General features: G+C 46.4%; 1 protein-coding gene across 1 annotated transcript in view; it reads left to right on the forward strand.

The window, feature by feature from the left end:
* Positions 1-13,839, forward strand: part of APOLTP (apolipoprotein lipid transfer particle homolog) — a 168,901-nt gene that overhangs the window by 67,712 nt on the left and 87,350 nt on the right. The window contains exons 28-33 of the mRNA XM_081560372.1: positions 2,245-2,425; positions 7,532-7,743; positions 9,635-9,823; positions 10,248-10,387; positions 11,494-11,656; positions 11,758-11,844. Coding sequence (XP_081416498.1) covers positions 2,245-2,425; positions 7,532-7,743; positions 9,635-9,823; positions 10,248-10,387; positions 11,494-11,656; positions 11,758-11,844 — 972 coding nt within the window. The remainder of the gene's footprint in view (positions 1-2,244; positions 2,426-7,531; positions 7,744-9,634; positions 9,824-10,247; positions 10,388-11,493; positions 11,657-11,757; positions 11,845-13,839) is intronic.

Here is a 13,839-nt window from a genome sequence, read left to right on the forward strand (position 1 = left end):
TTAACAAAAGAATATAAAATGAATACTCTCAAAACTACAAAACATTGTTGAAAGAAACTAAAGAAAACCCAAATAAATGGGAGGGTATCTCATGTACTTGAATTGGAATATTTAATGTGAAATTGACAAGACTTCCTAAATTGATCTGCAGACTCAACAATCTCTATCTATCCCTATCAAAATCTACACTATCTTTTTGATAGCTGATCCTAAAATTCACATGGAATTTCAAGGGACCCAGGGTAAGACAGTCTTTAAAAAGAACAAACTTGGAGGATTCACTCTTCCCAACTTCAAAACTTACTACAAAGCTACAGTATTAAGAGTATTGTGGTAGTGGCATAAGGATAGACATACAGACCAACAGAATAGAACCTGGAATTCAAAAATAAGCTCTTGTACTTACAGTTAGTTGATTTTGGACAAGGGTGCCAGGGTAATTATAGAGGGGAAAGAACAGTCTTTTCAACAAATGGTGTGGGACAACTGAATATTCATGTTTAAGGATATGAAGTTGGACACTTACTTCATCTCATATATAAAAACTAACTCAAATAGGTTATAGACCTAAATACAAGAAATATGAAACTCTTTGAAGAAAACATAAGAGGAAATCTTTATTACCTTGGATTTCTGAGACACTGACAGTATAACAACAAAAATACACTGGATTTCATCAAACTTAAAAACCTGGCACTTCCTTGAAGGTCCAGTGGTTAAGAATCCGCCTTTCAATGTAGGGGATGGGGGTTCAGTCCCTGATCAGGGAAATAAGATCCCATTTGCCACAGGGCAACTAAGCCCGCATGCCACAACTAGAGAGGCCCACAGGCTACAACGAAGACCCAGTGCAGTCAAAAATAAGTAAATAAAAATTTTAAAAACAACAACAGAAAAAAAACCCCAAATTCGTCTTCAAAGGACACCATCACGAAAGTGAAGTAACAGCCCACAGAATGGAAGAAAACATCTGCAAATCATATATCTGATAGAGGATTTGTATCCAGAATATATAAAGAACACTTACAACTCAACATGAAAATGACAAAGGATTTGAATAGATATTTCTCCAAAGAAGGTACACAAGTGGCCAATAGATATGTGAAAAGTTGCTTAAGCTAATTAGTCATTAGAGAAATTTAAATCAAAACCACAGTGAGATGCTACCACTAGCTGGCAGTACTCAATTGCTCAGTTGTGTCTGACTCTTTTTAGCCCCACGGGGTGTAGCTCCTCTGTCCATGGAATTTTCCGGGCAAGAATACTGGAGTGGGTTGCTGTTTCCTACTCCAGAGGATCTTCTCAACCCACGGATTGAACCCACGTCTCTTGAGTTTTCTGCATTGGCAGCTAGATTCTTTTACCACTAGTGTCACCTGGGAAGCCTACCACTAGAAGAGCTGAAATGAAAAAAGAAAGAAACTAACGAGTGTTGGTGAGGATGCAGGGAAATTAGGACTCATATTGGTGGCATCATAAAATGATGTGATTGTTTAGGAAAAAGTTTTATGTTTCTTTAAAATAGTAAACACGGAGTTACCGTATGACCCAATAATTCTACTTCTAGGTATTCAGGAGAATTGAAAATTTATGTCCGCACAAAACTTGTACATGAACATTTATAGCAGCTTTATTCATAATAACCTCAAAGTAGAAACAACCCAAATGTTCATCAATGAATAAGTTGATAAATAAAATACATTTATCCATACAATAGAATATTATTCAGTAATAAGAATGAAGTTCTGGGGTGGGATGGATTTGGAGGTGGGAAGAAGGTTCAGGGGAGAAGGGGACATAGTGTATCTATGGCTGATTCATGTTGATGTATGACAAACCAACACAACATTGTAAAGTAATTACCCTCCAATTAAAAATAAATAGAATTTAAAAAGAAAAAAATGAAATTCTGACACATGCTACAACGTGAATGAACCTTGAAAGCATCATGCCATGTTAAGGAAGCCTGACACCGAAAGCCACATACTATATGATTCTATTTGTAAGAAATGTCCAGAAGAGGTAAATTAATAGAAGCAGAAAGTAGGTTTCTGGAATGTATGGGAGGCAGGCAATGGGGAATGACTGCTAATGGGTGCAGGGTTTCTTTTAGGGGTGGGCTGGGACAGTTCCTGGCAGCCAGAGAGCTCAGGCTGCAGTGGAGAGCCGGTGGAATGTTCTAGGTTGGAAGCAGCATCGTAGTTAGCACCAGATCTGATTAGCATCGTGGGTGTGGGTCTCCAGTTTGTGCTGCAGGTGCTGGAGAGGCAGGTGGATTACCGAATGCAGTTGCACCACCTGAGCCTCCGCCATCCCCACGTGGAGACCAGCACACACCTGAAGATGCAGTACAATGGGCGGCTGCTCTTTGTGGCGGGCTTGCAGTGGAAGGACACATCCAGGGCCGCCCTGTGGAAGTGGGAAGGTGAGTGACATCTATGGAGTGTCCTTGGTCATGCCCACCGTCTGCAACCCCCTTCCCTTTTGTCTGCCTGCCTATCTCAAGACTCAGGCCTTTAATGTGTTGCAGGAAACACACAAACACATCCTGATTTCTTACCCTTACCAACAGAGCTCTACATTACGGGGCCTTGCCTACTTCTCCAACCTTATCTCACCCTACTTTCCCCATTGCCCATCATCCTGCAACCCTACTGGCCTCTTTTCTGTTCCCCAGACATACCTCAGGGCCTTTGCACTTGCTATTTCTTCTCCTTGGAACACTTTCTCCCATTTAAAAAGATGGATGTACCATAGTTTGTCTTTGAATTAATTTTTATTTTTTGTTGAAGAAATACATAATTTGAAAGTGAATTAGGCTATGACATGGAAATTATTGAAGGTGGGTGAATGTTACATGGGAATCTCATCACAGTCTCTGTATTCATGTATGTACTTGAAAAACTTTTTTAAGCTTTAAAAGTTAAAGTTATAACAAACACAGTAATTTTCTGCTTCATGTCTTCCTATCCCAAATTTTGCTTGAAATGGCAAGCACTATAAATTCTTTTTACTATTTTTTATCAGACCCTCCATCTTTTAATCACGCTTACTTCTTGCTTTTTCTCTCTTAGGCATTTTTATTCTCCATGTATTTCTTATTATAGAGGATGAGAATTTAACTTGCACCATCCATTTTAAAATATGTATTTCCCTCTCTTCCCCCAAACAGTTATAGTTTGTTAATATTCAGTGTTGATATAATTGTGTCCTTCACAGCTGAGACACGTGGTATACTAGAATTCTAACTTTTTGTTTTTCCTGGAGCTATAATAGCCTTTTCCCCCTGTTTGATTATTTTTCTATTTTTCTCCTATGACTATTCTTAGAATTTTTAGCAGCAGTGCAAAACTCTTCTCCAGAGGGTCACACACTTCAGATTACTTGTCAACTTCGATCAGTTCTCATAGTTTTCTGGTCGACACTCTTCCTGGAGCCACTGCTGCTCCAGGGTAGACCAGCTGTGTCCTGGGGCATCCCCTCACCATCATTCAGGGAGTGCCTTCCACTTCTCTGGGCCACAGCCCCTGCTTCTTGCACTCATGTTCTTTCCTGCTTTACTCTTTCATTCCGATGGAGCACATCCTCCAGTAGCTTCTTGAGAGAGGATATGTGGAAAGTGTATTCGTTAGCTAGGGCTGCTTTAACAAATAACCACAAGCTGGGTGGCTTAAAACAACAAATTTATTCTCTTACAGTCTCCAAGACTGGAATTCTGAAGGTGAGGCATCAGTAGGACCATGTTCTCTCTGTGACCCTGGGTAGAATCCTTCCTGCCTCTTCCTAGCTTCTGGTGGTGGCTATTAATGCTTGACGTTCTTTGGTTAGTAGTTACATTGCTCTAATCTCTACCTGCAGGAGACACTAGTTCAATCTGTGGGTTGGGAAGGTTCCCTGGAGAAGGAAATGACAACCCACTGCAGGATTCTTGCTTGAAAAACCCCATGGACAGAGGAGCCTGGTGGGCTACAGTCCATGGGGTCGCAAAGAGTCGGACATGACTTAGCGACTAAACAACAACGACAGCCTCTGCCTCTGTTGTTACATGGTGCTGTGTGTGTGTTCAAACTTCTCTCTTTATGTAAAGATGCCAGTCATATCAGACTCGGGGCCTCCTCTACTCCATTAAGTGTCTGTGTGTGCTCCGTGTGTCCAACTCTTTGTGACCCTGTGGACTGGAGCCCACCAGGCTCCTCCGACCGTGGACTTTTTCAGGCAAGGATACTGCAGTGGCGTGCCATTTCCTCTTTCAGGGGATCTTCCCAGCGCTACTGAGTCACCTGGGACTCTGGTATGATCTCATCTTAACTAATTTTATCTGCAATGATCCCATTCCCAAATAAGGTCACATTTGGAGGTACCAGGGGTGAGGACTACATATCTATTCAAGAGACACAATTCAACCTGTAACAGGATGTAAACATTTTGAAACCCTGAATGTTTAAACTGTCTTCATTTGATTTGGCTGAATAGAGAACTCTAGGTTGGAAATGACTTCCCTTTGAGATTGCAAAGACATCACTGCACTGTCTATGTGAATCAGTTGAGAGGTCTGGTGCTATTTCTGATCCATCATCCTTTGTCTGTGACCCTTTCTTCTCTCTCTGGAAGCTTTTAGGAGCTTCTCTTTATCCCTGAAAGTGAAAGTCGCTCAGTCGTGTCCGACTCTTTGCCACCCCATGGACTGTACAGTCCATGGAATTCTCCAGGCCAGAATACTGAATGGGTAGCCTTTCCCTTCTCCAGCGGATCTTCCTGACCCAGGACTCGAACCAGGGTTTCCTGCATTGCAGGTGGATTGTTTACAAACTGAGCTATGAGGGAATCCCTTATTCCTCAGATCTTTAAATCTTATGATGATGAGCCTTGGTTTGGATCGCTCTTCATTCACTGTACTAAGCTCTTGGCATATAACCTTGCAATGTGGAGACCTACCATTTGGGTCTTGGTAGTTTTCTTGTACAGTTTCTTTGGTAATTTCTTTCTTTCTGTGTTCTGAAATTCCTGTTGGTCAGATAGATGTTGGTCCTCAGAAACTAAACCTCTAATGTTCTCTCTTCTCTCCTTTGTTCCATCTCTTTGTCTTTTTGTTCTGTTTTGAGGGCTGATTTCCCCAACTTCACCCACCAGCCCTCCTACTGACATTTTTAGTTTTGTTTAGCTTGTATTCCCAAGAGCTCTTCTGTGTTCCTGCAAGTTCTTCATGAATGCATTATCTTCTCTTCTCTGTGAATGTAAGTTATAGAATTGGGGGGCTTTGATCTGTTCTCCCTGAATTTCTTTTTTCTCTTTGTTTCTGAAGTTCCTTTTCCCCACATGCCAGGAAAGAGTAGGGTACGTGCTTTTGTTTAAGAGTAACTTGGAACTTGTTTGGAAGGAGGCTCTATGGGAGAGGGACAGTGTGTGTGCTCTTTAAAAAAAAATTATTTTGTTGAAGTATAGTTGAGTTTCAGTGTTCTACTAATTTCTGCTGTACAGCAAAGTGATTCTGTTATATATATATATATACATATTTTATATATACACACATTTTTTCTATTCTTTTCCATTATGGCTTATCATAGGATGTTGAATATTATTCCCTGTGCTATACAGTAGGATCTTGTTGTTTATCCATTCTATATATAATAGTTTCCATCTGTTAATCCCAAACTCCCAATCCATCCCTCCCCTACTCTCCCTCCTCCTTGTCAACTACAAGCCTGTTCTCTATGTCTATGAGTCTTTTTCACAGATCAGTTCATTTGTGTCATATTTTAGATTCCACATCTAAGTAATATTACATGGTATTTGTCTTTCTCTTTCTCACTTGCTTCATTTAGGATGATAATAGTTGCATTCATGTAGCTGCAAATGGAATTATTTCATTCTTTTTCACTGCTGAGTAGTATTTCATATTGTATATATGTATGTATGTATGAGTTGGGGTGCTCTTGTTGACTGATAGACTTCCCTATCGGGTGGGGTTCTGGCTCTCCTTGAGGACCCTGGGCCCCATATCTGTGGAACTTTTTTCTTTCAGTCACTCTGTTCATCTATGGAGCAATCTCCCCATCGCCTGTGGAACTGGTACCTCAGGTCAGGGCACCTGACTATACTCTACTTCGTATGTCCCTGTTTTCAACTTGGCAGCTTGCTCTCAACCCTTGCTGTGCTGGATCCCCCTGAATCCTGGCCTCTCAGCCTCAGTTTCCCCACATAGTGAATCTCCTATCTCCACTAGGAGGTGGGGGAGTGCTCCCTCCCTTTGACAGACTCCACTGCCTCTCATTCAGGGTTGAGCTCAATGGTCCTGTTTATGGGAGTCTTCACTGACCCTCCTGACCTTGGTCCAACTCCCTCTTTCTTTTCCTTCCTAGCACTCAGCATTTTCTACCTAGGTAGGTCTTCCCTGGTGGCTCAGACAGTAAAGAATGCCTGCAATGAGAGAGATCTGGGTTTGATCCCCAGGTTGGGAAGATCCCCTGGAGGAGGGCATGGCAACTCACTCCAGTATTCTTGCCTGGAGAATCCCCATGGACAGAGGAGCGTGGCGGGCTATACTCCATGGGGTTGCAAAGAGTCAGACACGACTGAGCAGCTAAGCACAGCACAGCACAGGTCTCATTATGTTTATTTGTTCAAGATTTCTCCCCCACCACTGCCCCCAGACTGCAAGTTCCATCAAGGCAGCCACTATGCCTCCTGTTCACTGCCAAGTTCTGAGAGTCTGGAGCAATATTTACTGAATTAGCCCTTGAGCGAGTGGGAGATTTATTACAAAATATGAGAGGGGTCCAGTGACTGGTTTTAGTTCCTCGTGGAAGGGCAATATGCTATGTAGAATGTCAACTTTTTGATGATGGTGATGATTGATGTTTACTTTTCCAAGTGAATGCTTCCTCGGTCCCAAGACACAGTGATTGGAACTGTTGTACCCATTTTACAGATGCTAGGCGCACAGGCTCAAAGAGGTCACATAGCTTAGAAGAGTAAAGGCCATGCTCTTGATGACCTCACTGCAGTGCCCCCTCTGCAACTTTCCTAGCGTTTCTTCTGTCTAGCAGGTCTTCCTGAAAACATTTCAAACATACAGAAAAGTACAAAGAGTGCCGCAGTGAACACCTACATGTTCTCAGTGTGGATTCTACTACTAATGTTTTACTCCACCTATCTTGTCACCTGTCTGTCCACTTAGCCATCTGTCTTATTTGTTGGTACAGGTCAAATTAAGTTGTAAACCATGGTCCATCTCACCCCTAGACATTTCAGTATGGTATCATTCATTAAGGTGAAATGCTCACATCTCCCGGGTACCATTTGATGAGTTTTGACAGGTGCACAGACCTGTGAAACCCAGGCTTCTGTAAAAATTCACAGCATTACAGTCATTCTGGAAAGTTCCCTTATGTTGTATCCCCATTTTTAAGATATGCCAGTTTTGAGATATGCTCTGCAGTGGCCATGATGACTCTACAGGGGTCTCGCTGCCTGCCAAAAGCCCCCTTCTTGCCCTGGGGATAACTAGTTTCTTGTTCTCTGCCTGTTGCAGGAGCCTTGAACCTGGACAGTCCATGGCTGATGGTCTCCACGGCTCACAGGCTGTACTGGCCTAATCGAGCCATGTTTCAGGCTGTGTTGGAGCTGACTCTGGGCAAGGCCTGGACCCTCAAGAATTTGGTGATAAACGTGGCCTGCAGGGGCCAGGGCCTCCAGAGGCAGGGCAAGATCCACGTCTACACCCCAGCTACCACCTACCTCCGGGTGCGCATGCTCAGCCACGCCCCCTGCCCACCCCCCCCCTTACCAGCGGCCAGGAAGCCCGATTTCTTGTGGTTTAAATCTTCTGAGCAAAGGGTTAAAACTGAGGTTCGGGGGTTTTCCATACCGGGTCCCAGATGCATGAAGTCTGGCTCACTCAGTATTGACACTCTTCAGAGTTAGTTGCCAAGTGAATTTGGGAGAGTGGACCCCAAAGTAAACCTCAGTGTCTCATGTCCTTGCTTAGCAGCTGATACAGTAAAATATGAAAGTAGGTTGAGCTGGTACCTTGGAAACAAATAGACATGAGGCTTTTGCTAAAACGCAGAATGAAAACTTTGAGGATGGAGGTCAGTTTTATACCACCTGCCGAGTGAGGCAACATAGCAGAGTTTGGAAGAAAAGCAACCAGAGAAGGACTTCCGTGGTATCACACGTGGGAACCTGGTGCATCAAGCCTCTCCCTGTGTTGGGATGATGAATGGACATGGGGTAGGGGTGGTCCAGGCCTGACTTGGGCTCAGGAGGAGGCAGCTCAGTGGGCATGTCTGGGGACAGCACAGTCCCCTTGAGGCAGGAGCCAGGTGGCAACAGGGTGGACTCAGAAGGAGCAGGTGACTCCTGGCAAGGTTAGGGACCTCAAGAGGGCAGCCATGTGACAGATAAAGCCAGGACAGGATGCAAAGAGGGGTCGGCCAGCCCACTTCTGCAGGTGACCCAGCTCAGGGGCATGATGGTGGCCTGGCCTGGGAGAAGACAGCCGAGTTGGTGGCAGGTGTTCAGGTTGCAGAACTTACTTGAAGGTGTAGCTGACTGACTTGCTTATGGATTGGTTTGGGGAAGTGAGGAAGAAATAAATGACCCCAAGTTTTTGGCTCAAGTAGTTGTGTGGCTATAATTTTTTGAGTAGTCATGTACGGATGTGAGAGTTGGACCATGAAGAAGGCTGAGTGCCGAGTTGATGCTTTCAAACTGTGGTTCTGGAGAAGACTCTTTGAGAGTCTTTTGGACAGCAAGGAGATCAAACCAGTCCATCCTAAAGGAAAACCCTGAATATTCATTGTAAGGACTGATGCTGAAGCTGAAGCTCCAGTACTTTGGCCACCTGATTCAAAGAGCCAGCTCATCAGAAAAGACCCTGATGCTGGGAAGGATTGAAGGCAGGAGGAGAAGGGACACCAGAGGATGAGATGGTTGGGTGGCATCACTGACTCAATGGACATGAGTTTGAGCAAACTCTGGGAGATTGTGTAGGACAGAGAAGCCTGGCATGCTGCAGTCCGTGGGGTCACAAAGAGTCAGACACAACTGAGCGACTGAACAGCAACAACAAAGTTGTGTAGAAGTAGGTGCCATTTGCTGAAATGGGGCCCGTAGGTTCTGGGGGTGACCTGAGGTCAGTGAAGTATGGGGTAGGGTCTTGGGTAGTTCTAATATTTTGGCAGGAGGTTTGGTAATTCCCAAACTCCATCTTTGCCCCATTACTTCTCCTCATGAGTCCCCTGAGGGAGCTGTATGAACAAGGGACAGAGGCCAGCAGGGCACAAGGCAGAGCCTTGTTTTTCCTAGAGGGGCTTGGTGTTCCTAGAGGGGCTTGTGCCAAGGGCAGTGGGCTGGGTAAACAGTCCAGCACAAGGCTAAAGAGTTCTACTTCCCCCAGCCCTGGTATAAGCCAAAATAACAACTAGTTCCTCCCATGGCTCTGAAAACCATGACAGTGATGCAGGGAGAGAAAGCTACCCCTCTGTTCTCTTGTGTGCCCTTCAGAGATGGCATTGGAGGGGTTTTGAAGGATGAGTAGGAGTTCACCAAGTGGGACTGGGAGAAAGGGAATCCCAAGAGGAGGAAATAGGGTGTGCAAAGGCTTTGGTCAGCCTCTTCATCCTCATTGCAGGTTTCCACGGTGACAGCTTTGGCACAGAGCCTCTTTAGCAGCCGAAGTGAAGTAGAATCAGCCTGGAGCGCAGCAGTGCAGAGTGAGATTCATGCTGAGAACAGCCGAGACCGTAAGATCCTGCACTGCTGGTTGAAGGGCCCCCAGCGGGAGCTGAACCTAACAGCAGCCTATAGGCACATGGAGCAGGTAAGGGTCCAGGTGGCCTGTGCTGGAGGCTCTGCCATTGAGAGACCCTGAATCCCTCACCTGGGATGGGGAAGGCTACTAGTTTGGCCTGTAAGCCTCCCTGAGCCTCAGTTTCTTTATCTATAAAATGGACCCCAGCCATACTAGCGCTGACCCCAGAGCAAAGGGCGGCCACTTGCTACTGGACGTTCAAGTGCTTCATTTCTGCTGGGTGCCTGGAGAGGTCTCACCATAGCGGTGTGCCTGTGCAACCTTGAGGTCTGATGGTATGGAGGCTGCAGCCCATTTGATCAGCCCTTCTTGGTGGTCATTCCTGGGGTGATGAGTGGGCAGTGGGGGCTGCCCCTGGAGATCCCCAGGGCAGGATGTTTCGCAGCTTGGACCCTCTGGGCATCCCTCTGCATCAGCCTGGTCCTCATTGCAGCCATGGAAGAGTCATGTATCGCTGACAGCTCTGGGGACTGGTGCCAGGGGCCATCCTGAGGGCCTGCAGCTGGAGGGTGTACTGGAGGAGCTGGTTCGAGACAGGAGCTTGTACCAGAAGCAGGGAACCTTCTTCCTTTGGTATGTGTGGCCCCTTCCCCCAAGCTGCTTCCCCTGAGGTGTGGTGCTGGCCCAGGGTCTCCTATTCTCCAGCGTGGAGGGTCACCAGGGAGTGGGGTGTGCCGTGCTGCCTGGAGGGGCCCAGACAGAACCCAGAGCTCAGAGATGAGCCCCCTCCCTTAAAGCCCTCATGTCCCTCACCCCCTTTCATTAGTGTGCCAAGGTGGGCATAGAAAATAGTCTCATCACCCCAGGCTGAAAGCTGCTCTGGGGGAACCATTTCAGTTCCTGGAGGCACAGATGGTTAAAAAGCCTGTTCTTTGTTGGGGGGTGAACAGCATGGGGTTGAAGTCAGCAGACCCAGCCTGAAGTCCAGGCTGTGTGCTGACCAGCTGGGGGCCCTTAGGCATCTACTGTCAGAACAGCAGCAGTAACCCAAAACTAACATCCACTGCATTTGCCAAGGTCTCATCCATTTTTTAATCTCATTTATATTTATTGAGCAACTACTATGTGCAAGGACTTCCCTGGTGGCTCAGATGGTAAAGAATCTGCCTGAAGTGTAGGAGATGCAGGAGACCCAGGTTCCATCCCTGGGTCTGGAAGATCCCCTGGAGAATGAAATGGCAGCCCACTCCAGTATTCTTGCCTGGAGAATCCCATGGACAGAGGAGCCTGTTGGGCCATGGTCCATAAAGTTGCAAAGAGGCAGACACGACTGAAGGGACTTCGCATGCATGCACATAGACAAAGTCTTTTTTTAAAAAAACATTTATTTGGCTGTATCAGGTCTTAGCTGAGGCACACAGGCTCTTTGTTGCAGTGTGCAGGCTTCTCTAGTTGCATCGTTCAAGCTTCTCTCTAGTTGTGGCACGCGGGCTCAGTAGTTGGAATGTGAGGGCTTAGTTGCTACGTGGCGTGTGGGATCTTAGTTCCCTGACCAGGGATCAAACCCACATCCCATGCATTGGAAAGTGGATTCTTAACCACTGGACCACCAGGCAAGTCCCCCTCTAACAAAGTCTTAACTCTGCAAGACAGTGACAGGCCCCTGGGGCACAGGTGTCCTTCGTCTGACCCCGCCAGCCGCTTTAATGGCTTTGGCCTGTTCCCCCTCTCCACACCAGGCACCCCTGGACCGTGCTCCTCCCGCAGCGCATCCTCCTGCAGGAGACCTTCACGGCCGACAGGCGGCACCGGCGTTACTCCCTGGAGACCAGGGTGGTCCTGGATGCCCAAGAGGAGACCCTGCAGACCGTGGTCATGGGCTACCAGGCCGGGCACCCCTATGTGAGTGGGCTCCGGGGTTCAACAGGGAGGGGCTTCCATCTGCCTCTGACCCATCTGTGTGTGTGCACACATGTGTGTATGTGTGTGGTTGTCCCTCCCAGGTCTGCGCGGGCCTGACCCACCCGTACGACGGCAGGGCCATCCCCAAGAGCCTGGACGGGTGCGTGGTTTCGTGGAATCGGCACCTGGTAAGTGAGGATCCCAGAGCTCTTTTCACCCCAGTGATCCCCGGTTCAGGTTGCCATCTTCTCTCAACTGGACGAACCAAACATTCTCCGGCCTGAGTTTTCTGTTCCGCTGTCTGCCTAATTCAATCTACTTGACGGCCCGAGGGAGTTCTGCAACACGCCAGCATGGTCATTGTCACCCCCTTACTTAAAAACCCTCACCTCTTCTCTTGGGAGAAAGACCCCAGCCTGGATCCTGTGCTAGTCCGAGACTGTGACTGGGACATGTCTGCTTTTTCATCCTGAGAGCTGCAAGGCCTGGCTGGCGCACAGGCAGTGCTTAGTGAATAGCTGTTGGCCCGGTGCTGTCAAAAGTCCATTCTAGGGCTCCCCTGGCGGTCCAGTGGTTAAGACTGCTTCCAGCGCAGGGGACACGGGTTCAATCCCTGGTTGGGGAAGTTCACATGCTGCGTGGTGTGACCAAAATTTAAAAAAAAAAGAAAAAAATTGCATTATATACCTAATTTAGAACAGGGGTTGATCAAATTTTTCTCTGAAGGACCAGGTGGTAACTGTTGTAGCCTTTGCAGGTCATACAGCCAGCGTTGCAACTACACATCTCTGCCTTTGTAGCTCACAAACATTGTAGGAAACACACAAATGAATGAGCACAACTGTGTTCTGATAAAACTTTTGGCTGTGGGCTGAATGTTTGTATATCCACCCCCCACCCCAGATTCATATGTTGAAGCTCTAATGTGATGATATTTGGAAGTGCAGGCTTTGGGTTGATTAGGTCATGAGGGTGGAGCCCTTATGATAAGATTGTTGTTCAGTTGCTCAGCGCTCAGTCATATCCAACTCTGCAATCCCATGGACTGCTGCTCACCAAGTTGCCCTGTCCTTCACTATCTCCCAGAGTTTGCTCAATCTCATGTCCATTGAGTTGGTGATGCCATCCAGCTGTCTCATCCTCTGTCCCCCAGCTTCTCCTCCTACCTTCCATCTTTCCCAGCATCAGAGTTTTTCCAATGAGTCGGCTCTTTGCATCAGGTAGCCAAAGTATTGGAGCTTCAGCATCAGTCCTTCCAGTGAATATTCAGGGTTGATTTCTAAGATGGACTGGTTTGATCTACTTGCAGTCCAAGAGATTCTCAAGAGTCTTCTCCAGCACCACAGTTCGAAAGCATCAATTCTTCTGTTCTCAGCCTTCTTTATGGTCTGACTCTCACATCCGTACGTGACTACTGGAAAAACCATGCCTTTAACTAAACAGACCTTTGTCGGCAAAGTGATGTCTCTGCTTTTTAATACACTGTCTAGGTTTGTCATACAGCTTTTCTTCCGAGGATCTAGCATCTTTTAATTTTATGGCTGTAGTCACTGTGCACAGTGATTTTGGAGCCCAAGAAAATAAAGTCTGTCACTGTTTCCATTTTTTCCCCATCTATTTGGCACGAAGTGATTAATCTTAATGATAAGATTCATGTCCTTCCAAAAAGAGGATCAGAGCTGAGCTTTCTCTCCACTACCTGAGGACACAATGAGAAGATAGCCATCTACAAACCAAGAGGTTTCTCACCAGAACCCATCTGTGCTGGCACCTTGGTTTTGGACTTCCAGCCTCCAGAACTATGAGATGTAAAATTTCTGGTGTTTGAGCCATGCAGTCTGTGATATTTCTGTTATAGCAGCCTGAACAACTTGATTTGCAAAAACAGGCTGGCCAGTTTTTTTTTTTTTTCGGTCTGTAGTTTTTAACCCCTGACTTAGAAGGTCTTAGCATTTGTCTTCTAGGAGTGAAACTCATTTTTGCCTCTGTGCCCTTAGCAAATCATCTTGTGTCTCTGGATCTCAATTTCCTCTTCTGTGCAGTGGAGACAGCAATCCTCATCTCTTATGCAGTTGTTGTGAGGATCCAAATGGAGTACAGTGATCTTTCTCCAGTGCTTGTTGTTGTGTAGTTGCTAAGTCATGTCTGACTCTTTGTGACGCCATGGAGTGCAGCACTCCAGG

This window comes from Giraffa tippelskirchi, chromosome 13 (genome assembly GCF_054371585.1).
Source record: "Giraffa tippelskirchi isolate mGirTip1 chromosome 13, T2T-mGirTip1v1.2.pri, whole genome shotgun sequence".
Taxonomy (NCBI): domain Eukaryota; kingdom Metazoa; phylum Chordata; class Mammalia; order Artiodactyla; family Giraffidae; genus Giraffa; species Giraffa tippelskirchi.